Source organism: Rhamphochromis longiceps, linkage group LG1, assembly GCF_057381845.1.
Source record: "Rhamphochromis longiceps isolate RC_006_pf linkage group LG1, R_longiceps_female_GT1.1, whole genome shotgun sequence".
Lineage (NCBI taxonomy): Eukaryota > Metazoa > Chordata > Actinopteri > Cichliformes > Cichlidae > Rhamphochromis > Rhamphochromis longiceps.
The window spans coordinates 36,698,952-36,725,478 of record NC_140557.1 but is presented as its reverse complement, the minus strand read 5'-3'; the positions used below and the strand labels follow the sequence as shown (position 1 = coordinate 36,725,478).

The window sequence follows — 26,527 nt, the reverse complement described above, 5'->3', positions numbered from 1 at the left end:
ATCGGGTCTACCTGATGCGTACCACGCATGTGCAGGGGTTTTCTTCTTCTTCTGTTCATTTAATGGCAGTGTACTCCCCAGTGTACGAGGATACCGCCACCTGCTGACTGAGCGAATGAACCCTATTGTAAACTGAATTAGCGTCATTACATACGTGTGTTAAATTTGATTTAGTGATAATCGAGTGTGTTTATGCTGGTCTGTGTGGAGAGGATTGTTGAAAAAGTGATGATAATGTCCGCTATCACTGTCAATTGCCAGTAAACACTTCATCTGGCTGCTGAATCTTCACGTGACATATTATAAAGTCTGTATTATTAACCCTGTCATTAGGCACCATTCTTCTTATTTTACGGCGCCGTTGTTCAATCGGGGAATGCTCTCTGTTGAGGAGAAAAGCAAAAATTTGTTGCGGATACGGATTATCCATTGTCCCGGTAGTCGAAAAGGAGGCAGAGCTGTTAAAAAATGCTAGGAGCTAACTGGGCGCAGTGTTGCCAACTCCTCAGTAAGGAAAAATCGCTATTGGTTGTCCTAAAAGTCGCAAAATGACGTCATCGCCTAATTTGCATAATTGGTCATGCTAATCTAATTGTAACCTATTGTTGTTGGAGAGAGAAATAACATTGTGGAAGAGACATAAAGTGAGTAAAAAACATCTTAAATGCATTTAGAGTTTATTTAGAACTACAAATTAAATTTCTTTTAGCAATTAATGTTTGTTTTAATGTCACAATTCCAACCCTGCTCCTTTACCCGGGCTTGGACTGGCAAAAGTGACCCGAAATAGGCACTCTGGTAGAGTTACTTTGTGTGTTTATAAGTAGTTTTAAACCTTGTGATCCACAAAACAGCATAAGAGTAAAAGAAGAACTGACTCCGTTACAGCACCCACTGCTTGTTGAGAGTAAAAGCGATACGCGCTTTCACATCTTTGTCGCTAAGGGGTCTGAAAACTCGCTAAATATAGCGACAAAGTCGCTAAGTTGGCAACACTGACTGGGCGCTAACCGTATCATTCAAATATATTGAATGTCGCAATGTTGGCAAAGAGAGGAAGTGACGTAAGATTTGCGCATGCGGGGTACCGATCGGGTTTCCGGTACAGATCGGGTAGTGACAGGGTCTATTAAACGCACCATGCGCACGGCAGAAAAGGGCCATTGCCATGTAAATGTGTGGTTAATTCTTCACAAATATATTTTTTAAAAAAAGCATTTTTAGGCCTGTTAATAAAATTAATTCATTTCTGCTCTTAAATACCTTAAAAAAAAAAAAAAAAAAAAAAAAAATTCAACTGGCATGATGTCCAATTGTGTGCCAAAATTGGACATTTTTTGTACAACGTGTGGATATTCATGTATTGACAGTGCTGTAATTTTTCCACTGTTTCACTGTAGAAACATAAATCTTTGCATAGATGATGTTTATATGTTGGTTACTGAATTTCTGGAATGAATTGTGAACTGAGGCATATTTTTAAAAGAGTTATATGCTAAAAATAAATAAATAAATAAATTAGGCGAGGATAAAATCTACTTACTTTTTCTGTGTTCCAGTCTCAGTAACTTTGACACAGTAATATCTGCTTCAATATTTACACCTCTGATGAAATTTCACAAGTGTTAGCTTTATTTTGATACCAAGATTATAAGCACAGAGTTTGTAATTGCAGAGAAATAATCAATTAAATTTGGGCATTGCATTTTCGAGCAGGAAGCTCAGAAACCCCTTGGGGCTTAAGAGGCTAGCTGAGTCTCCAACACAGACTGGGCAGTGAAAATCTCTTGTGGAAAGAGAGACAGAGTTAGGCCCAGTAGTTTGCACTGGGCTATTTATAGGGTCCAAATCCCTACCATCACCCCTTCTTCCCCCACACCCCACCAACCCCCCTGTGTACAAACTTACAGCTACACAAACACACGCTGGAAACAAGAAAAAATAAAAACATCCAATCATCTAACATACACTTGTTTCCTTATCCTCCACCACTTTTTTGTCATTTAATGAGGAACCTTATTCAAATGTCGGTAAAGAGAAAGGCACATCAGACAGTGTGTGGTTGGAGGGGTGAGGGACGTATAGCCTTTCACATCAGTTACCCTGGCCAGACACAGCTTTAATCACCCTTGAGAGCAACTTATGTGTGCATGACTCTGCAGAGTTGTCAAAGATGGAGAGAAGGGGGGAGGAGGGGAAAACAGAGAGAGAGGAAAAGAAAGAAATCTAAGAAAGAAAGTAAATGAGTGAGAGAGGGATGGAAAGCAGGCCAGGGAGCCCCGGACTCACTGCACAAAGAGCCTCATTGTGAGACTCCTTTGACTCTTTCCTCCCTCCCAGCCTCCATCTCTTCCTCTCTCACATAGCCTCAACTTCTCCCTCCACCTAATTTCGCTCCTCTCCTTTGGTCTTTTTAAAATCAGTTTTTCCTCTTCATTCTAAAATAGGGATATTTCTGTCACAGCTTGTCCATAGAAATGGTAAATACTCTGTACTTGGATAGTGCTTTTAAAGCTTAGCCATGGCCGTTCCTTTTACTGTCCACTGTTAGTGACAAGTAGCAATCAGCAGAGGCTACTACAGGTCACTTTGCTTGGCTCCCGTGGTTACAGTGACTGGTGCACACATGGACATTACAGGCGGGCCTTCAGGTCCCAGCTCAGATTGTTAACTTAGGTTAAAGCAGTGCTGGGGTATGACACACAGCTGAGGGGCACTGAGGGTTTGAGGTGTTAGGAGCATCATTTTATTGGATGAATTTGGAGTTGAACAAAATACCCTATTTGTCTCACTCAGGAGTTTCTTGATGTGTTTGGTAACCCAGGGATAGTTCAGAAAACAGCGGATAGTTTGTACAACGACAGAGGTGTCCACAAGAAGATGGCATACACTAGGGGTCGGCAACCTTTTCGATGATTTTTGATGCAATTTTCTGAAGACAGTTAAACTTGTCAGGTAGTGATGTCCAGCAGGTGAAAATGCAAGCTCCATGAACACTCACAGCTGTGGATTCCAGCTGCGTTCTTAGTTCTGCAAACTTTGACCCCCACAGAGTCGAGGTTTTCATTTCTATCAGCTGCATTTCAATGTCGCATTAACTCAGCCAGTTAATGCGAGACAAATCCAGCTGCTCATTAAAGCTTTCTGGTTTGATCAGAAAAGAAAACATTGGTCCATACACCTGAAAGTCCCAAAAACGCATTGTGAATTCTGTCTTGAGTCTACGGATGTATCAGTGTATTTCCGCGGTGCTGATGCTGCGCTGAGCGGAGAGCTCCTGAAGCATTTGAAGTGTCGGAATGTGGAAAATTAAACATTGCTTGAAATAACTGCCAGCTAGCAATGTCGCTCTCACCGGTAGGCTAAGTGATTTTTAGCCAATTACAAGTTGAATCTGATAGTTGGGGTTGTTAGCTAAGATACCGTCATTAAGAAGCGGCACAACTAATGTGTCTATGCGAGCTAATTTGCAATGTGCACCGCTGGCCCGGCCATTTATTTTTTAATGCACCCTCTCAGATTAACTCATTGCGTGTTGTACCCAGGGCTGGACTGGGACAAAAAAAATTGGCCCGGGCATTTTGACTAGAGACCGGCCCACCATGTATTATAGGAAAAGCCATAAAGCCTTTGAATGAAAACAAACGCTGTTGTGACAGTGATGCACACTGTCTTGTTGGTATATGTATGAAATCATACATATACCAACATTTTACATCAGATAAAAACTTTGGTTGTAAGATTCAGATAATTATTTATTAAAAGCAAGACATTTTAAATGAGAATAAGAAAGTTATTCTCATGTTAATGCCCTACCTGGCCCCCTGGCAAAACTTTGCTAGAGCCGCCCCTGCACAGTTACCAGCTGTCAGCTGCTTAGAAAAGGATCCTGGTGTTATTTGTCTCTCAGAAACAGTTCATAACTTCCCTTCAACTCATTCATGTCACCTAAAAGGTAAACCTGTTTCTCCATCACCTGTTCAGCTCTGATGATTCAGTAAGGACATCTCCTGGTTTCGTCTTCATGTTTCCCTCTCACTAGATATCCAAACCGGTATCATGACCAGCAGCTTTTACAGCTGTGGCTCCAGCAAACATCAGCTGATACTAGAAATTAATATTAAATAAATTCTAACAACAGCTGATCAAGCTTAAACGTGCTGCTGTTGTTTAACGCGACATCTGCTGGTTTCCTCTTTCTGGCGCAAAGTGGACGATAAACAAACAAGAGAGAAAAGCCAATCAGCTGATCATTGATCAGTTTCATGATTGAAGTAGCAACAGGAGAGGGAGGGGAGAGAATGAGAGGAGAAGAGGCAGCTGCAGTGTAAAGACACAGAATAACTCCAGCTTTGTGTCTTTTTTCATTCTAGCTGAAGTCCGGGACAAACTGTTTCTTTTCAGCTCAATACGAAACGCGTAATATTTTCCCTGAATACGGGACGATTCAGTTTTTTAACGGGACAGTTGGCAACTCTACTATCTAACCTTATGAATAAAATAAAGTTCACTATCAGTAACATCATAGCACCCACCCAGCTGTAGAAACTCCATCATGCTAGCTAGTACGCAGTACGAATTACTGTAACTGACTGTAAAAAGTCAGCACAACGAAAATAAACTACAACTAAACTTGGTTTATATCTGACCCAGATAGACTGCAGGTCATAACTTCTTACCTGAAGTTTAGTTCACCTGACACTCGGACTGGCGGCTGCTTCGGGTCTCTTCTCCTGCCTCCCCTTTCCCTCATCCACCTGCTGGCCTCTGTGGAAGCTCCGCCATAGCCACCACCAAACAACTGAGTTATTTTTACACATCGGCCAGCATCTGGCCAATCCACCACCTCTCATTGTTTATACCATTACATGAAAGAAAATAAATAAATCATCGGCCCATAAAACCAAAAAAAAAAAAAAATCACCATCGACCCAGCGGGCAAATTCCCGGTACGCCCGATGGCCAGTCCAGCTATGGTCGTGCATTAAAAACAATTTTGCCAAAGAAACATATGGGCCTTCAGACCACTTCTTCACAGTCTCAGCTGTGCCAAGTGAAAGCATTGGTCTGTGCCTGGGCTGATGGCGGACCAGGTTTTGCCTTGAGAGCTGCAAGCCTTAATGTCAGCACAGAGCAGGGACCCGTGTCCCTTGGTAGCGAAGTCCACAAACTGAGTGAAATTGGAACAAAGTCACTTCATTTCAGTCCCCAGAAGTCATGAGGAAAGTACACAGGTGCAGAGGGTAGTCTTACAGTAACAGACTTGATGATATAAGCCATGTTTGACAAGCATGTGAAAGGAGAAATGTAATCAACCAGCAAAATAGCATACAAACTGCTTGGGTATGTAATATAATGCAACTCTGCTACTAACAAGTGGGCTGCAGAAATGATCCTTCATGGTAATGTGACCAGGGTGGCACCATTTGCTGTTAATAAATGCAGCAAGTGCCGCCCCTCCTTCCTTGCCCCTCTTAAATTTGGTTCTGTTTGCCAGGAAGCATCTGAAAACAGTGAGTGGTAATGATGAGATCCAGGGTCTTTCATGCAGCAGTGTTTTTGTGAAACCCATAATATTCGATGCTCAAGGAAAAAATTACTTAGTTTCTCACTCAGTTTTATATTCTAGTAACCTCTGATACCCCATGAGGGAAAAACAAGAGATGCGTGTCCCCTCTTCAACAGCCTATGAGGTCTGGAGTCAGACAAATGCCTATACAGAGGAACCTGCCCGAACTTCTGCTGAGATGTTAGCTCTTGTTCTGCTCTCCTGCTCATACATATAATCTGCTGGTTTGTGGCATAAATAACTGAGTGTTGATTTGCTTGGCAACAGTATGATGTTTAAATGAAGACGGTAATAGCATCATTTAAAAAAACAAAAAAACAAAAAACAAACAGCATAGGCATAGATGGCAAAGTTCCAGAAAGTCCTGAGCAGCAGCAACACTGTGGGGAAAATAAATAAATAAAAAGTAGGAAATGGCTAGAAAAACAAATCTAACAGGCTGCATGTACAGCTGTTTAGATCTACGACTGCATAAAGGCCAACATTCACCACTTAGCTGGCATGTTCAAAGCCTGAAGATGGTTATGTAGCTTTGTCTTGTTCTAACACACATATAATTTAGTTGGGGGATTCTACTTTATTCAGCCCATCCCTGAAGTGTGACTTCTTCTAGCTGCCCCACTGTCAGCAGATACCACGCTGATGTCAGCGCCATCAATGCAGATGAATTAATGAGCCGGCATTCCTGCCAGTTCCAAGGTGTTAAAGCAAATGTTAGTGTTGTAATTAGTTAAAGTAAATGTAAGTGTGTCCCGGCATTACTTACCAGCTTGTTGGAACGTGACCACGGTTTGTGGTGTGGTGTGAACTGGTAGGGAACGTGTCCTCTGCACGGAACTGTGGGTACGACTGGGCATGCTGTTACTTCCTCCAGGATTAGCAAACCATGGACCCTGAGGAGGACATTTCAAGATTACATAGCAGAGAATGTGCAATGATATCCAAAGTCTCAGTCTTGGTGGAAATGGGTTTAAAATTTGTACAAAAGTTTTTGTTTCTGCTCTCAAAATGTAGTAAACTGAAATGTTCACCAAAACTCTGCTTGATCACTATCAGGACATTGCCAGAAAAAAAAAAAAGGGGGGAAAAAATTATTTATAACTTCACATTATTACGAATGAATGTGGATCTGGGATGCACGACAAATGTTTGTTGTTCTTTTTTTTCTTTTTGTGATACAAGGAAAGTTAATTTTGAGAAGTTCCTGCTTTATTTGAACTTAACAGTACCAGACCATAAGCATGGACTTCAGAACTCACACTGGCCTGTGGATTACGTAGTTAAGATTAAATAGAGAAATGTAATAGGCAAAATCCCATTTCTTCATTATGATTCAATGCACAAATTACAAGACCAAAGATTCTGCTCCAACTTCCCTACCGTTCCCCACATCAGCGCTTTGGCTAAAACCTTCACTGACCAAAAACATGAATGCATGAAATGTGCAAGCTTGAAAAAACTCATGTAAGACCACAACTTCTTAAATACTTTCATTCCCCACACTCCTGTCTGAATGTCTAGCCCACACCTAATGACAGTCTCAGACGCTCACCACGTGAATTCCTCACTGTAACCTGCCCATTATACCCCAACAGCACTGCCACATGCCCCTCCCCTCACCAATCCACCCCACCCACCCCCACCCCTCCAGCGCCGCAGGCCAGGGAAAAACAGGAAATGCCTGTGCACTGTTCTCACTGCCTCTGACTGGCCCCCTCTCTCTTACATATATATAGACACACACTTAAACACTCCCTCTCTCGCTTGTTGTCCCTCCTCCTTCAACGGCACGGCTACCTCTCCCAAAATATGACTCACACATTTCCCCACCCGCCCTCCTTCTCCTCTCACTGCACATTCACACACAAGAAGGTCCAGCGTGACGAGGAGGAACTGAGGTATTTCCTCCCATTGTAAAGGATGAGAGAGCGAGAGAGAAGGAGGGAAAGAGAAGGAGGGACAGAAAGTTTTCCAGTGAACTAGGTCAGCCCAGACACAAGCGTGCCAGGATGGGCCTGAAACAGCTCCACAGCTCCTCCTGTTTCAATGTTCTGCACTGACGCAGAGCCTCTGGTATGTGGGGTGACCTGCCTATGAGTTCCATCCACCTCACTTCATTTGCCAGACACCACCACCACTGTTACTCTTCCTCACCCTGCATTTCTTTGTCATGGAATAAAAAGACTATTTCAGGCAGAATACATGCTGAAGAAGGAATTCTGCTGCCCGAGGTACTGTAAACATCCTGGAATGTATTATTATGCACTACAAAATGTTCCTTTGTACAGTCACATACACCACTGCCATTCACCACAGTCCCTTTAAACACACAATTTAACTCCCATTTAGTACTTATTGAAGTCAGACTTAAGGAATCAGTACATGCTGTAGTATATTGTAAACATAAATATGACTGAATCTATATAAACCAAGTCTGCTGAAAAGAGGGAACACTGCGAGGGGCTGTGGGTCAGGTGGTAGTGCATGCTGAGGTTAGCGACTCAATCCCCTGTTGTTCAGTCCATGTCAAAGTATGCTTGGGCAAGATTGTCGCCCATCTATTGGAGTGGGAGTTTGTGTGAATGTTAGACAAAAAGGGCTTAGGAATACATAAAAGCATTGTAGGTGTTATATTGGGTGAATAAGAAGTGTAGTAGAAAGCGCTGTGATTGCTCAGAATAAGTAGAATAGTGCTATTTAAGTACCTCTCAGTTCAACAAAACATCCTCAACATGCCCAGTGTGTGGAAGTAATAAAAAAAAATTTCTTTGAAGAGTTTAGGGATAAGACAACTGATTAATATTTTGTTTAGTTTTTGAAACAAAAACATTAAATCTGCATTTTCTACATTTATAAAGAAAAAAGCTTTCAAATATTTTAAACTGTAATAGCTAATCCACAATATAAGGACAGATTAACTGAAGATGATCAATACCCACAAATTAGCTGATAACCTTGCAGATTATACAATACTGGTAATACAAGTTGGTTATTATATGCTGGTCTTCCTGTATGTGTCCTTGTTGTCCACTGGACATTCAAGCGTCCTGCTCTTCCTATTTGACGACTCATATCTGCTAACTGGTTCAAACAATCTGCTTATTTGAACTCACATGTCTTCCTTGCTTGGGACCGGTGGGTGTGCTGCTGGAGCTACGAGGTGTGGGTCCCAGCAGCCCCCCGCTGCCCAACAGGCCCAGCCTGGCACCCGGCAAACTCCGGGAGGGCATCTGGAACTGGTGAAGGCTCCTCCTGGCTGACACACTGCCCCCAACACAGCCAGTGGTAGGGAGAGAGTTGGACTGGCCAAAGCGGCTGCGACAGGACAAAACAAAAGTTGTACAGAGGCGAGCATTGTCTAAGGTGTTTGGATGTTAAAAAGAACAGCAGCTGTGCATTTAAATAATATGAAGCACAGAAGAATCTTTTTGTAAAATAATTATGCCAACTTTAATTTTCTTCCATTTTCAGGAAGCTGTGCTGCTGGATAGATAGAAAAAAACATTATATGCAAATTTCACTTGACTAAAGTAGTTTTAAATTGACATTTAATGCATATGCTAGTTTGAAAGTAATTCAGTCCAGTAGAGTATAATCATCCCAAAGCTACAACACTGCACATGAATACAGAACAGTTTTTCCTCAAACTTAACTTGAACTGGCTTCTTTGTTGTCTACATTAATTCTTTAACTGTTAGACGTAAATAAAGTAGTTTGTGTAAAAATTAGCCACTAAATTTTAACACATTTAACTTTTGCTTCCCACTTATTTAATAATTTTCACATAGAAGTCTGTCTTTTTAAAAAAATGTTTTAACAAAGTTCGTCAAACTTTTTCAACTGTCTTTATTACAGGAAATACCACTGGAAAATTAAGACTATTGCTCATCTGTGTGCATACCTCCTCTGCGGTCGGTACCCTGCAATGTCAAGCAGGTTTTTCCTCGGAATGGACCGGAACAGCCTCTGGACCTGTTGTTTCCATGACAACAGTCTCTTCTTCTGCGTCTCAGTGAAGGACTGAGAACAAGGGAGAATGGGGATTATAAAATCTGGGGTGAAGTGAAGCATTACTGCTGAAGAACATGGCTCAGTGTGGCTCATGTCACACAGCACATTTACACCAAAGCTCAATGATGCTAGGCAAAAACACAAGACATTTAACAGACAAAGAAAAAGAGTGGCTAGAAATGATCTGTTATTTATGGTAAGTAAATAACAGATCAGGGACTAATTGGACAACTGCATTTCATTTAATTAGACATATTATTACTAGTTAAACTGTCCTAAATTTCAAATGTATTAATATCAAATATATAATATCCTGTGCTGCTAATCCCTTTAAACAACATTAATATTGGTAATACACAAAATTAACTTCCATTATTGTAACTATCTGTGAACAACTATAAAATCTATTTGCTGATATATTTCATTGACTGACATTTTATTTGGTATTTGGGGGAAAAATGAATTGCATTGAACTGATACTACTATCAGATATAAACATCAAAAGGAGGGGGTAGCTACCTCATGGATAAGGCACTTGTCAATGAGTTGTAGGTAGCAGCTGATGTTGTCCTCGTCTGACCTTGACACCAGCAGCTGTGTGCAAACTGTGGACAGCACAGATATGAAAACACAGACATTAAATCCAACTCATCCCTTGGCCCCAGAAATCAATCTCAATTGCATGTTGTTGTGAGGAGCTCACCTTTGCCCATAACACGAGTGAACTGACCAGGTATATCCCCCTCAGCGATCACACTGGTGCCAGACTCAGCCTCTCCTCCACTTCCCCCACTCAGGTGGGAGCCAGGTGCGGCGCTTTTGCCTTCCGGGGTCAGCAGAGGGCGATGCAAAGAGGCCTCTTCGCCACCACTGAAAGCCTTAATAGGAGTCATGATCATTTGGTGGAGCTCCTGGAGTGGGGCACGAAGGTTACCGCCCTCTAACACATCCTGGTGGCAGCAAATGACATCAGGTAAAGATGGTTTTTACTTTACAGATGAGATCCTAAAATCTAATGAAGTGACAGAAGAATTGTATCATTGCGGGGACCACATCTATGTAAAAACATTTATGTAAAAGTGTGCCAATTCTAACCTAGATAATGAATATTTAAGGTGTAATGTGTGAAATTCAGAATCACAAGATGTTGCACAAGCAGATGAGCATCTCAAGCAAAAACAAAGAGACACACCTCCCTCCACGTTTCATTTAAGCTATTATCAGAAAGCTTCTGACACGCTGGTCAGACCCAAGCACGCTGAAGAGATCACATCTGTCAGCTGAAGCCAGCTGAGAGAAGACAAGCTGGTGGAGATGGAGCAAACAGGGAGGTGCTGCTTAAAATCCTACCCCAATGAGCTAGATTTGGATAAATCAATTGACTAATAAGTGCACTTCTTCTTCAGGAGCACTGACCAAATGCTCCAGATTGCACCCTGCCATTTCAGTTTTACTTTCACTTTCACTCTCTTCTTTTTATGATAATTAGCCAACCGTTTCAAACAGAAGGACTCACATGCAACAACACGCACGCAAGGCGTTTCTGGCTTCAAAACACAGAAGCTCAGATTACAACACAGATAGAGGGAGTGTGACTTTATTCTCTGATAAGTATGCTTTACTCCACCATATCATCACACAACAAATTGTTCAAAATTGTACAAAAAAGGGAAAAATACAGCTTAATTTCCTTCACTTATGTCCACACACGTCATATCAGCCTACCTCCCACACTACACACTTCAAAGCAGTAGACAAGTCTGTGTGAACTCAAAATACCGAGCAGCAGGTGTCTTGTTTCCCAAGCTCTTCAAATGTACAGTAACATGCTTTTAAAATGATTCGTCATTGATGAAATCATTAATGGAAAGGTTAAGCCTGAATTTAGCTGCCTCAAGAAGTTGTGGCGTGCCCTTGAGCGTCATTGTCTTGCTCTGAAGGCTGAATGAAAGAGTGCAGGGGTGGGGGAGGCAGATGGGTTTAAATTAGGAGCCCAAAAGTCTCTTTCCTGGATTAGGTGTTCCCTTAGCTGTCATCTCAGATACATAACACCAACACCACAAACAAGCTTTGAGGTGGACTGGATGCAACATGTAGTCCTTCTGACCTTTTCCAGGCTCCGGAGTAGGTTCTGCCTCTCTTTGAGCTTCTGAATGCTGATAACAATCTTGTGCCGTGCTCCTTTAGTGACTTTCTGTTGGAGGAAACAGTTTGGCATCAAACATCTCTTCTCATTGACAATACAGGCCTAATGCAATGATAGCTCTCTTACAAACACAGTGTGATAAGGTTTTTCCAAATGGAAAGAGGTTTTGTGCTTATTTTTTAAATAAACATGAGTTAGGCCTGTCTTTTTAGGACAGATTCTCATTACTTAAAACGCTCTGTTGGTTTAGACTACATTAGCCTTTCATTTGGAGATTGGAAATTTTTGTTGATGATGACTCCTCTTGGACATTTTGTTCACAACATCTCAGTGAAAATGTGCACTTCATTAGGTTCAGCCTAAAAACGAATTAGCAGCACCTGGAGGAAGTACGCAACTTCCCAGTGGACGGAGTTGTGTTAATTTTAGCTACATCCGCTGTTTCAGAATAGCCTATCCATGTCCTTACACACAAGCATCAAGAACTAAATGTCTTGTACCATTTAATACAACATTATCAGGTTTCAACTTGAGTAGATCTGACGTAGACTACACTGATTTTGTAGTCCAGGATATTAACATGTTTCTCTTTTTGCAATTCTGGGCCCTATGTCCCAGAGGTACATGCTCATCTACTATTTGTTTTTTTGTTTGTTTGTTTTTAAACACAGACTTATTGCCTTGCATACAAATAGCAATTTCTGAATTACTGTGCAAATATAAAGTTGGTATCTGTATAAAATTTGTCCAGAATAAAAGCTGTACTAATTGTAGAAATTATTACTACATCAGCTCACTTTGTCTACAAGTACGTGGGTGCACATGTGTTTACCTGTGCTTCTAGTTGCTCTTCAGTCAGTGCCATCATCTCATCGTAGGTCATTGTGGAGAAGAGAGCGGCGTACTTATGGAGACGGAGACTCTTCAGCCAAGCAGGAACATCTGAGGGACAAAGACATATCACATAATCACTGCTGCAGACGACCAAACAAATGGGTCAAACTACAGAGGATGTTAAGCTTATTGCTGACACATCTTTGTACTAACGTAGAATAATAAGGGCTGCTGGCTTAGCTTTTTTTCTTTTCTAAAATATGCAATACTTTTTGCCTGTTTTGAGGACTGATTTGCAGAAGTTCAGAGACCAAAAAGGCACACCGAAAACCCACCCTCAATCTCCACCTACTCTGCCTGGTGTGATGTGGCTTGTGATTACACAAAGTTTGATGGTCTTTGAGAGCATTTGATCACTGGCACTTTTCGATTTAGCTGAATCATGAATAATGTGATAAAAGAGTCCAAAACCAAGTCTGTAATGCAGTATTTCATTGTTAGACTATGACAGCAACAACAACAGACAACTGAAAAACAAAACCCTCTAAAACAGATTTTACAAATGACAGTTTGTTCTCTTAGAACTATCAATGAAAACTGTCAGAACTGCATTCCTATTTATCTGAATGACTGCATTTCAAAAAAAAAAGAAAAAAAAAAAAAGACCCAGACGACCAGAAAGGGTTTCATGCTGTGCAGACACTGATCGCCTCAGAGTAAGGTCAATAAGGTCATTAGTTCTGACCTCTGCTTCCTCTCACAAACTGCACGACTGGATTAACAACTTGCCACGCCCTTTTACTGAATGCTTGTAAAGCACAAACAGCAGATAGTCATAAGTTTCCTCATAGAAGTGGTCCATATCAGTGATGGAGGAACCAAAAGAAAATAAGTGATGTAAATAAAGAAAGTTTCTTTGCCAAAGACACTTTAATATTGTAATATAGTGGGACTGATTAGTGGACAACCTGCTCCTCCACCTGAATCACATCCAATTACCGGTAGTAGTAAATGTCTGAAAGCTCGGCTGACTATAGTATTGAACCTAGTCTGTCTCAATACTCATTCCCACCAAATCAGTCAACCTAGGAGAGTACTTTTGATCTAAATAGGGGAGCCTGTCATTACCCATTTAACCTCACTGATAAATTGTTTTCATGTTTCATTTTTGTGAAAGCAAGTGTGGACTTCAAAATCAGTGGTTAGTTCCGACATCTTAATTTGTCTCTTGATTCTTGGAAATTAAATCTATAAAGTTATCTTAAAATCCAATATCTAGTGACTCTGTCCCAGAGTTGGCATTGCTATTTCGGGAGTTCTCCTTATTCCCTTGAAACTGTTATCCATCTATGCGCATTTCGACTGCGAGTCAGCCACCTCACTCCAATGTTTGCCATAATCCAGTAGGTCACGAATATTGAACAGGTCTCTTTCTTACTCACCCCTCATGCCACTGCCCTCTTCATGAAAGGAACTGCGATGCAGACCTGAACCTCCTCCTAAACCAGCATCCTCCAGATGCTCACTGCCTCCACTGCCAGAGGAGGCGATGCTGCTTTGTGGAGAGAGAGGTGCGTGGTCTGGGGCTGGGCCTCTAGCAGTCCGAAGATCTTCCTGGGAAAGCCATGCGTGACCCAGAAGCTGGTTGTTGGGGCCACTCATGGGGGGTGTGAGGGACACTGAGCGCTTTAAGGGACTGTGCTGTTGGCTGCCACCTCCACTTGTAAGGACTGTAAACCAACAACACCACTAGTCACTCAGACTGACTGGGAACATTATATAGTTCACGCACTCCTGTGTTCAAGAACACTGAACATGAAGTCATTTTCTTTACATTTTGGCGATCTATAGGCTTCTAATCCATATGTATTTGGACAATGACAATGACTGTGTACACCACCACAGTTGACTTGAATCAATATGTGACTTGAGCCCAGACCTTAAGGTTGGATCCAAGGGTTTGTTTGTTTTGTTCTTTGTTTGCTTTTTAAATAAAATAAAATAAAAAAAAAATTAATGAACTGTTTAGGAATTACAGCTATTTTTGTACACAGTGCCTCAAATTAATTAGGCAAACTAACATTTTAAATGTTTATGTTTTGATGCTGCTGAGCTCGTGTGTGCATTCTTTTTTTTAAATCAATGTATCAGATTACTGATTGGGCAACTCAAACTTTTTGCTGTCTCTGATTGGTTTATTTTGGTTTTTCAGCCTATTAATGGCCACCTTCACTTGCATCAACATCTCTTTGGACCTCATATTGAGAGTTCCAGTAAATAGCTACCAAATAAAAGACCAACAACATGAAACTCCTCGGTCAGTCAATTGCCCAATTATGTCTTAGCTTCTAAAAATGGGGGACTGTGTACAAAAATAGCTGCAGATCCTGAACAGTTAATGCAGATAATTGTTAACTCTTCCACTGTCAAACAGTTTATTGTGCTATTGACCCTTCTTTGGTGTCGTTTATTCGAATGGATGATTGAAGTCTGAAGAAATGAAGCAATTTAAGAATTTATTCATGTAGCAACCAGGTGCTTCAGTATAATGTGGAAGAACCATGAACAGCCACAACCCCATGGCACCTCCTCCTCATGCTGAGCAACAGCTTCTTTTCTAAGCTTTGCTTCTTAGTTCCAATTGTCTTAGGCAGAATTTGTACTCATAGATGAACATAATATTCCTTGACATGTTAAGGTGCACATGTTGCCGACATCAGCGCTAACGGGTCCGACAGTGACAGATGGACTGATTGACCGCTTTTCTACTCTCTTGGAGTACTCAAAGCGCTCTATACAACATGCCACACACACCCAATCTCACAAGCACTGACTCTAAACTGAGTGCTTTTCTAATGACATTCACACACATTCACACTCCGATGGATGAATCAGAGAGCAACTTGGGGTTAGTCTCTTGCCCAAGGATACTTGGCATGCAGACTAGAGGATCCAGGGATCAAACCACCAACCTTCCAATCAGTAGGTGACCTGCTCTACCTCCTGAGCTACAGCCACCCCAATAATGATCCTTCCGCAGGCTGGCTGTCATAGCAGGCCTCCCGACCACCCTATGAGACGGGCTGTGTGTAGTCTGTTCTGGATTATCTGGGTAGAGACCCATCGGCCATATCATCCTAACTGCAAATCTGTAGATGACTGCCATCATCTTGGGACGCCCAATTTGCAGCCTGTCTCCAACATTTCCTGTTATATGGAACTTCAATTGGGAGACGGTACTAGCTCTCACTTCAAATCGTGCTGCATCTTTGTTTTACAGAACATCAGCTTGAAGTTCCCCTATGGCACACCCTACCCAGATCAGTCAAATTTGGCATGCCTGGAGCAGACACCAATTTTCCACTGTAGCAAGGTCGAAGCTCACAGGTGCTGCTTATCAGAGACTAATTGGACACCTGTTTATCAGCACCTGGGATTCCAGAATCTCAAACCAACAGTCAATAGCTGAATAAGCTGTTTGGCAGTGGCAGAGAAGATTTGGCAAGTTTTTCCATTGGCACAACCCATGTACTCCACTCAATCGCCAAATGCATTTTCCTTACAAATATGACACCAGTTATTGCCAAGAAGCATTGTTACAACAAAGAAATAAGCGACCAAACAAAGTAGTTCAGACATTAAAGTAAAATGAAGTGTTTTTTGTGCTATTGGAAGAATGCGGCTGCATTTGCAAAACAGAAAATACATACGACTCTCAGGTTTATCTCCCCTTTGTGCTGCGTCTCAAATGATGTTGTGCCTGTTTAATACATGCACTGCATTTTCTGCCTGGGATTTTATGCAAGTGTACATTCTCAGTGTGTAAATTTATCCTCTATATAGAGCCCTCAAAAATTCCATAGTTGGCAAAAAAAAAAAAAAAAAGTAGCACACAACATGCCTCTTTAGGGCTTACATTAATCATAATCATCTTGTTTTATTAGAGTACTCAAAATCAGAATTTCCTGCTCACTATAAACTACAGCTCATCTGTGACATAAGTAGTTATTTAGATTTAATATCTGAAGTTTCAACCTCCAAGCAACATACTAAACAATGCCTGTTCAATGACCTGAGGAAATATTTTTCCACTGTGTAAATAACTTAAGTAAATCCATCGACCAAGATATCCATTTGCTTGAAAAGCCTTTCCTCTTCATTTCTTCATCTTAGTAAGTGAAGTCTACTCTTACGGGGTCAAACCAAGGTTACCATTACTACTAAAATAGCAATACTTTCATCTCAAAACAGTTCTAGGATCACACATTTTCCTGAGACTGTTGAAGTGGATGAAGAGAATGAAAAGGTGGAGAAGAGCAAACAACTTTTTTGTGTCGCCTGTCTGGCAGGGTAAACTGCCATCGATAGTCCAGGCTCTCTCTCCTCCTCCTATATGTGGTGCTCTTACTGTTGGCGCTATGTATAGGACTTCATGGGCTCCGTTTAAAATAGGTGCCCAGCTAACATTTCAAGTTCCACTCCCTAAATATTAGCCATTTTCCCTAAATACAGTCTGCCACAAAGGCTGCCTTACAAGGGAAAGGATGGGTGGTATGTGCTGCTGTGGTTTGGACTAAAGCTTAGAGTATGGGTGGGGTGTCATCAGGGTGTTCTCTCAGTAGAACACAGGTTGATGTGGTTGGACCATGATACTCCTATAGCCCTTAATGTGACCAGATGAAGACATAACCACATGTTGACCAACAATGTAAAAATAATTTTTAATAACTCAAATTAAATACCTAAGCCAAACACTGACTTTTTCTGATGCCAGAACAACCTCCCCGTGATCATTCTATAACTCTAAATGCCAACACATAAATACCAATTTGCTTTGAGTGTGTCCAATGCTTCTATTCATTTTACATTTATATTAAAAAAACAAACAAAAAAAAACCAAACACACACAAGAAAATATACCTATGCTCTCTGTTGTCACCAATCCTGTACTGGTAGCTGGGGTAACTCTAGTTTTATCAGTTGTGAAATCCTATGATCTTGTTTGGGACCCAAGCTGTTAGCAGTCTAACATACAAGTGGATCTTTCTTGGAGCAGCAAGCAGAGCTTTAAATGTGCCTTTATTTATAAACCTTCAGCTGTTTCTTTCATCTCCCAGGAAAAAAAAAGAAAAGAAAAAAGAAAAAGAAAAAAACAGAGCTCTTGCATTCTTGTCTGGAAATATCCTGCTCTGACCATAGTTATGTTCAATTCCAACAGCCCAGCCCTCCCTATGTGTTGTCTTCCAGCCAACACTCAGCCTCTGTAGTTGCTGTGTGGGTTCTTCAGAGTGTACTCGGTCTGGTCAGGGTGTATTAACTGCTGTGACTATTTGCTCAGTACTTGTTTACGTTCAGTGTAGAGTGTTTCTTATACATTTGTTTAATTTATTTATAATGAAACAAGTATTTAAAAACACTGTTTTTAAATGTGGCCTGCCTTTTTTGTGCTTTGTTATAGATGCTTTTGTGCTTTTTGTGCAATTTCTTTAGTGGGCCCTTATGAAACTACTCTCTCTGATTTAAATAGAGGGTTTAGACAAGCTTCAAACCTGAGCGTTTGGCTCATAGGAATATAAGCTGATCTCATAATTTTAAACTATTGCTGTATTTAATATGAACATCTATAATTTTAATAATTACCTGACAGATTACAAGGAAATGAATAATAAGTTATCAGTTGAAATCTGAAATTAGCAAAGATTTTACAGGATGTTGCAGAAATGTAACCCACTGTATTACAATATTTATTACATCATTAAATGCACCAGTCTGTGGCTCCTATGAAAGAAACAGGAAAGACAGGACAGGTTTTCACTTACTCGCGTTACTGCCTCCGCCAATTCCAACAGTATTGATGGTTGCAGGCACAGAGGATGATGGGTAGAGAGGGAGGTGTCCATTTTCGCAGCCATGCTGATGCCAGCCTCCACCTATTCCTGAATCCCTGGAACTCTGCCACCCATTGAGGCGGTCATCTGAGCCATAACGTTGGTGGTGATGCAAGTAGGGAATGCCTGATGAAGAGGTGTTGGTAGAAGAGCAAGATCCAGATGAGGTCAGGGTCGAAGGAGGTGTAGACTGGTGGTGATGGTGAGGCCCGGCAGGAGGAGGCCTTTCCAATGAGTCTCTCTCTCTCTCCTCCAGGTGGTTGAGCCAGAGTGCCAGAGCAGCGCGGTCTTCAGGGGAGGTGGCAGGGTGGATGAGGGCGTAGGAAAGGAGCTGCCGAGACTCCTCCAGGTGATGGCCGTGCTCGATCGTGTGGGCCAGGATGCGAGGCAGCAAGCGCATGTATTCTCCCTTAGCTTCAACGTTTCCCGGTTTGAGCAGCGGAAGATGGGTAAGGACGAGAGAGATGACACGTTCCTTGGGCTCACTCTGCCATTGGCTAATTATACCTGCAGGACAAAATGAAGGAGAAGATTAATTAATAAAAATAAAAAATAAAAAATTACACACACACACACACACACACACACACACACCAGTTTAAACAGTGCTTAAAGTAGAGATGGACGATCCGATATTACGTATCGATCCGATACTGACCCAAATTACTGGATCGGATATCGGCCAGAAATAAAAAATGTAATCCGATCCATTAAATATATATATATATTAAAAAAAAAAAAAAAAAAAGCACCTCACAAAACTTGCTACACGGCGTAACTCGGCTCATAACTGTAGCACGTCGCAGCAGCATGCATCACGTGATAGAGCGGCTGTGTGTATTTGTAGCCTCACCAGCATTTCATCTCCGAGGAACTTATCCCAGAGAGAAGTAAAGCAAGTGTGTAAGTTCATCTCTGAATGTCTGTAAAGCATTCCCACGTTAAGCTTAACAACAGACATGTGGAGTGACTGCCTCTCTCTCCCTCCCTCTCCTGCTGCTACTTCAATCGTGAAACTGCTTAATGATCAGCTGATCGGCTTTTCTGTCGCGAGTCCTCTCTCTTCTTTGTTTTTGGCCCACTTCTCACCAGAAAGAGGAAACCAGCGGCTGAACAACAGCAGCACTATTAAGCTTGATAAGCTGTTGTTAGAATTTATTTAATATTACTTTCTACTCGAGGATCTTTTTCTACGTAGCTGACGGCTGGTAACTGTGCAGGGGCGGATCTAGCAAAGTTTAGCCAGGGGGGCCGATAAGGCATGAACAGGGAAAAGGGGGCACAAAGACATACTTTTCTTTCTTATTCTCATTTAAAATGTCTAGCGTTTAATAAATAATTATCTGACTCTTACACCCAAAGTTTTAATCTGATGTAAAATATATAGAAGTCCATTACTGTATATAGTAACTGTTAAGTCTAATATACCCTAGTAAGCTATAGTACTTTTTCCTTTGGGAAAGTACCATCTGTGAATTCTGCAATTCTGTTGAAGAAAGATGTTGAATCTATTTAATTATTCTTGAAAAATAATTTATTTCTGTGCATCCCCCCCGCATCAAATTACATTTGATTACATCGATTAAGCATCATGAGGTGGAGGGTGGTTCCCTTTTTTTTTTTTTTGCTGGGAGTTTGCAACCCTATTAGTTGGGTTGCTTAATATTTCTGCTAAGTACTCTTTAAAATACCAGAATAGGGAGGATGGAGTAGGTTTAAGTTTATTAGATTGATCAGTGTTGCTGAACTATGAAATATTTTGGGTGCAGTGTATTTTTTTTTTTTTTTTTTTTAAACATACAGGTATAACAGAATAGCTTTAGTGTTGTTATTTATTTAAACTTGAGTATAAACTTATATAAAATGCAGCAAGATATTAAAAAAATATTTTATTGATTTATTAAAAAAAAACAAAAACAAAAAAAACACTATATCGGATTCATATCGGTATCGGCAGATATCCAAATTTATGATATCGGTATCGGACATAAAAAAGTGGTATCATGCCATCTCTAGCTTAAAGTAAGATTTGTTTTATGATATCTAAAGGAGCAGCAGAGGGGAATGTAATTTATAGATAGACAGATGAATTAGTGAACACATGTATGACTGAAAATAGAAGACACCAAGATGATGTCAGACCCTGCACCCCGCACCATCATCGTTCTATTTTGTTCCTTCTAAAAACACCCAGGTCTGTAGATTGCTAACGGAGGCCATACAGTTTTGGACATAACGTGGAGGTCATGGAGCTCTATTGTTGTCCCAGTCAGTAGGCCATAAGAGGTCCATTCCTATCATCTTGGACCAGGGCTATAGATACAAACAGGTCAGGGCAACAACTCCGACAGCCACACAAATAGAGACACGAGGCACTAAGAAGGCCGGCTTCACTTCCGGCTTGTGAGACACGTCTGTATGATCCGTCCACAGTAGTAATTCTTAACAAAACATGTCTTACTTTGAAATCCCACACATGAGGGGGGGGGGGGGGGGGGGGAACAGAAGAAGAAGAAAAAAAAATCATCAGCTTATCCTCCTGTTCAAAGACATCCCAAGGTCTTACTGTGGTGATGTACAGCTCTCTCTGCCCTGTCAAGTGGACAGATGCAGCTCTGACTGGGCAGATGGAAGACCCGTAAACCCTGAAGCCCCCTAAACAAGGCTCGTGTTTACATCTCTGTGAAGTTGGACCCTTTACAAACATACAAGACACAGACGTGGTGACAGCAGTTCTTTATTTGAACAGTAAAAATACTGTGGCTTGCAATGGGACAGACACTCCCGCTCCGCTATCACGTCCGCTCTCCTTTCTCCAACTGTCACTGTGAACATATAAAGAGTCACAATCACATTCACATCCCAGCACACCTGTTCACCCCGCCTCTGCGCCGCCCCAGGAGCTCACTGCGCCACCCCTCCTCTGCAGCCGGCCAGAGACCACACCCACGCCACAATCTCCTAATGAAAGATGACCAGGTGAATACACACATTTACTCCAGGCTGGTATGTATTTTGACGATTTAGTTTGCTTTTAGACTTCCTTGTTGTTATTTAGAGAGCAGGTTTATAAAAATTCTCTCATAATCTATAACCTTTCATTTTTACCTGATAATGAGACATTTAGTAGGATTTAAGGCAGAGCATCCAAAAAAGAGACACCAAATATAAGGTCACTGTCGGGACCTTCACATTTCAAGTTAACAGTAACAGCAAATATGCAGGAGAGACAACTGTTCAGTTTATACCTTTAATTTGGACAGACATCTTTTCATCTAAGATTTGTTCTGAAAACTAAATCTGTGCTCTGTTGCCAAACTCAAATTAACAGAGTTCTGTAGGTGGCAAAAATTTCTCCCAACACAATGGTCAAAAGTTCTTTAGACTTTCCAATCCTGCAATCAATTGTTGACAGAGGAAATCCCACCTCTGCAACCCCTCAGTGACCTGTAGTCGCCACAGAAACACAATAATACCTTAAGGGATGTTTCTACAATAGAAAACAAATAGGCCACTCTCTGAAAGAAAAGAAAAAAAAAAAAAAAAGAACTGTCCCTATATCTATTAAAAAGGCTAAAAGACAGGAGTCACGTGGGACCGCCGAGGAAGATGGCTGCTCCTAAAGCCTGTTGATTAATGTTCTGAATTTGGAAACGTACACTTCAGTTGTAGTCATAAAGTGGACACCCCTTGTCGACTTTGAAGTTTTTCAAGGATTACAGCCTTTGAAAAAAAAGGCAGGTAATAACAAAGCAAACTTTTTCCAAAGGAGCTACCACGAGGAAGAAGCAAGCTAGCATTAGCCTCGTTCCGGAGCCGCCCGAAAACACACCTGTATCTGATGCCGCCTCTCCAGCAGCAGCGGAGGAAGGTACGGGGAGCGAGAGCTAAAAGGACAAAATTAAGAAAATGAATGCTACTCTTCAGGTCGTAGCTAAAGATGTCACCACTATTAAAGAAGCGACTAAAGAACTAAAAGATTCAGTGGAGGAGATAAAATTGAGGTTAGGAGAGGCGGAACACCGTATATTAGACATGGAAGATGCCAGCATGCTTACTGAGGCAACAGTGGACAAATCTGAGAAAAGGTTGGAGGTGTTGTGGTCAAGAGTGGAGGACCTTGAAAACCGTAGTAGGAGAAACAATGTACAGATTATTGGACTTAAAGGAGGCGTGGAGGAACCCGGGAAAGGGGATAAAAATGTAACAGAGTTTCTGGCCAAAACACTTGAGCTTTATGGAAGTGAATTTGAAATTGAATGTGCGCATTGTTCCCCTGTACCAATGCCAGAATCTAACGAGCCTCCCAGGGCCATACATGTCCGCTTTCTACGTTCATCTGCCACGGAGAAAGTACTACGGGTGGCCAGAGAGAAGCGTGGAATCGACTGGCAAGGCGCCAAGCTTTCCTTCTTTGAAGATGTTACAAGAGAGCTGGCGGAGAAGAGGAAAGCATTCAACCCGGTGAAGAAGCGTCTCCGAGAGCTACAAGTGAAGCATAGGCTGGTGTATCCTGCAACACTTATTTTTACGTGACAAAAGAAAATATTCAAAGACGGAAAGGAGGCTGAGAAATTTCTGCAGGAGTCGACTTAGGAGTGCAGAGCATAATGTAACAAATTGGAGAAATGTGTGTGAATTAAAAAAAAAAAAAAAACTAAGGTAACAAATAAACAATGGGTAGAACGGGGCTGCGGCAGCTGTGCTGCTGTCGGGGACAGTTAACGTGTCTCACGGACCAAGGAAAGTTTAGTGACTCAAGTTAAAGTTAGTTAGGGTTGGGTAGAATGGGAGGGAGGGGTTGCTTAGCAACGTTGTTCTGGGTTGTTATGCAAAGGGTGTTTGTTTTGTTCAGGTTTGTCTTTTTTAAGACAGCTAGTTTGATGGTACCAGATGGGTTTTGTAATATTGAGTGCCTATGTATATATTTGTGTTGTGTTGTAAAGTGCACAGGGAGTGTCCTTCCCCCATTTTTTATTAGAAAGAGATGAGCAGGTATACTAAAATAATATCGTGGAACATAAAAAGATGTGGGGGCCCAATTAAAGGAGGAAGGTTCTGACATAAACATACAGATATAGCGTTTATTCAGGAATCCCACATTGCTGGAGAAGAAGAGGCAAAAAAGTTTAAAAGAGACTGGGTGGGCTCCATTTTTCATAATTCATACTCAAGTAAACAAAATGGTGTTTTGAACCTTATTAATTTAAAATTAAGCTTTGTGTTGTTGAAAAAATATAATGATAAAGAAGGGCACACTATATGCTTGGAAGCTTTAATCAATGGGGTTTGAATGGTTTTGTGTAATATCTATGCACCTAATAAAGAATAAACCAGATTATTTTTTTTATTTTTTATTTTTTTCCTCTTCTTCACAGAATTAACAAGATAATAGGTGATCGTGAGGGGCAGGTAATATTGGCCGGAGATATCAACCAGGTGATGGATGGGATAATTGATAAAAGCAAACCCAGGGGTAGGTCTACACCCAGGGACAGACAGGCTATTCAATTGCTGACGGAGGATCTTTGCCTAGTAGACATTTGGAGGTTAGTTAATCCTAGTTCAAGGAAATATACATTTTACTCCAATTGTCATAAAATGTATTCAAGGATAGATTTCGCCTTAATATCAAAATCTTTGGTAGATTCAGTTGTAGATTGTGAGATTGGTGCCATTGCGATTAGTGATCACACCACGGTAGAGTTGTAAATTGATTTAAACACAGAACAAAAAGGATGTTGTTGCAAAACAAAAGTTTTAGTGAGGAATTAACAAAAGATCTTAAAATTTTCTTCAAAATCAATATGGGTTCCACACAAAGTAGCCACAGTTTGGGAAGCGTCTAAAGCATACATAAGAAGAAAGATAATTACATATGCGACAAAAGTTAAGAAAAGTGATTTAGAACGGGAAAAAACTTTAGATAAAGAAATGCATGAAATGGAGAAGGATTTAACAAGACAATACTCAAATGATAAATACCAGACTATCTGTAAATTAAAATACCAGCTGAATGACACTTATAACAAAAAGGTGGAATATGCCGTATTTAGGCTTAAACCAAAATTTTATGAAGGTGGTAAAAAGAATGGTAGACTATTAGCGAGGCAATTGAAGCAGCAAGATAATCATAGATATATTATTTAAGTTAAGAAAGACAGCCAAGTGAAATAAATCTCCTCATCAAAATAAATAAATTTAATTTTCAAATCATTTTATCAAGATTTGTATACTTCTGCTGGTGCACTTAATGAGGAGGAGGTGAAGACATTTTTTTCAGGTCCACAATTATCTACTCTTTCTGACGAACAAAAAACAAGACTGGATGCGCCTATAAATGAAGAAGAGGTCAGAGCTGCAATCTCATCAATGAAAAATGGGAAATCGCCAAGTTTGGATGGCTTCCCGATTGAGTATTATAAGAAATATATTGATATTTTAGCTCCAGTCTTGCATAAAATTGATCTTGAGGCACTAGAAATAGGCTCCTTACAGAGTACATTTAACGATGCACTAATCTCCCTTATTCCTACCAAGGATAGGGATATATCAGACCCAGCAAATTACCGGCCAGTAAGCCTTTTAGGAGTCGATTGCAAAATTTTGACAAAGGTTTTGGCCTTCCGCTTAGATCAAATATTACCAGATATCATCACTTCTTCATCTCATGCACAAAAGCAAATCTAGTCTAGCCCCTGTTGCGGCCTTCTCTCTTGATGCCGAGAAGGCTTTTGGCCGGGTAGAATGGGGCTTCCTTATGCCAACCCATGCAAAGTTTGGGTTTGGGCCTATGATTTTGTAACTGGGTCAAACTGTATATTCAAGCCCAAGGGCAGCAGTTTTGACAAATGGATTGGTGTCAGAGTTTTTCCATCTCACTCACGGGACCCAGCAGGGGTGTTCTTTGTCCCCGCTGCTCTTCACAATATTTCTGGAACCACTGTCCTTAGCTATTCAAGCTAACAGGGATATCAGAGGTGTTCACGCAGGGAGTATGGAGCACAAGTTATTTCTATATGCTAATGACATCTTAGCAGTATTAACGGATCCCATTGAGTCTCTACCAGTGCTACACACATGAGTTGAGTCATTTTCAAGGTTGTCAGGTTATAAGATAAACTGGTACAAATCAGAAGGCATGCCACTATCAGCATCATGTCATTCTAGATACATTACTCCATTCAATTTTAAGTATTTACCTCAAGGTATGAAGTATTTAGGAATATTAAACCCAAAATTAGAGGATATTATGCTTTCAAATATCGAACCTCTCCTCCTAAAGATAAAAACAAATCTGGATAAATGGGGTAAATTGAATCTTACATTATTGGGTAAAATTAATGTGATTAAAATGATGGTGGCCCCACAGTTCAATTATGTTTCCATGATGTTACCTGTAAGAATTCCTTTACACATATTTAATCAATTTGAAAAGCTAATTAAAGATTTTTTATGGAATAACAAGAAGCCAAGAGTGAATATAAAGTAAATGTGGGCTTCTAAAGACACTGGGGGAATGGCCCTTCCAAATGTGAAGTTGTACAATTTAGCATTTGAAATGTCAAGACTGGGAAAACACTGGACAGGATCAGACTGAGCTGAGCTGGATTAAAATCGAGCAGGAACTAGTGAGCCCTTTTACACCCTTGGATGTTCTCTCACAGGGCTCAGCTATTAATGGACAAGACTTTCATGATAGCCTAGTGCTCAGGCATTCTAAGGCTGTCTGGGTAGAGGTGCACAAGGTGTGTGGAGCATCTCATTTAAGACAACCTTATACCTCACAACACTGCTGTACAAATTAGGGAAAAAAAAAAAAAAAACAGTGTACCGGAAGGAATCCAAAGTCAAAGGCATACACAGGATAAGTGATCTTTACTCAGGGGGAGTGTTTATGTCATTCGCTGAATTAACACAAAAATATGGTTTGATAAGAGAAAATAATTTTTGGAAATATTTACAAATAAGGGATTGTATTACCAAAGGAAAATTTACTCAAAGCACAAATACGGTGGTGGGATTTTTATAATTGTCCAGAACAGCACATAGAGCAGCTGTTTAACAATCTAAAAAAAA

General features: G+C 40.8%; 1 protein-coding gene across 3 annotated transcripts in view; it reads right to left on the bottom strand.

Moving 5' to 3' along the window:
- Window positions 1–26,527, bottom strand: part of samd4a (sterile alpha motif domain containing 4A) — a 76,494-nt gene that overhangs the window by 19,744 nt on the left and 30,223 nt on the right. For 2 of the 3 annotated variants that reach the window (XM_085408093.1, XM_085408094.1), the window contains exons 3-11: window positions 18,380–18,955; window positions 14,003–14,290; window positions 12,559–12,668; window positions 11,688–11,774; window positions 10,284–10,530; window positions 10,100–10,185; window positions 9,471–9,589; window positions 8,683–8,884; window positions 6,336–6,462 (exon numbers count right to left, since the gene is read on the bottom strand). In XM_085408093.1, the coding sequence (XP_085264219.1) occupies window positions 6,336–6,462; window positions 8,683–8,884; window positions 9,471–9,589; window positions 10,100–10,185; window positions 10,284–10,530; window positions 11,688–11,774; window positions 12,559–12,668; window positions 14,003–14,290; window positions 18,380–18,955 (1,842 nt within the window). The remainder of the gene's footprint in view (window positions 1–6,335; window positions 6,463–8,682; window positions 8,885–9,470; window positions 9,590–10,099; window positions 10,186–10,283; window positions 10,531–11,687; window positions 11,775–12,558; window positions 12,669–14,002; window positions 14,291–18,379; window positions 18,956–26,527) is intronic. The other variant, XM_085408095.1, reaches the window with a different exon arrangement.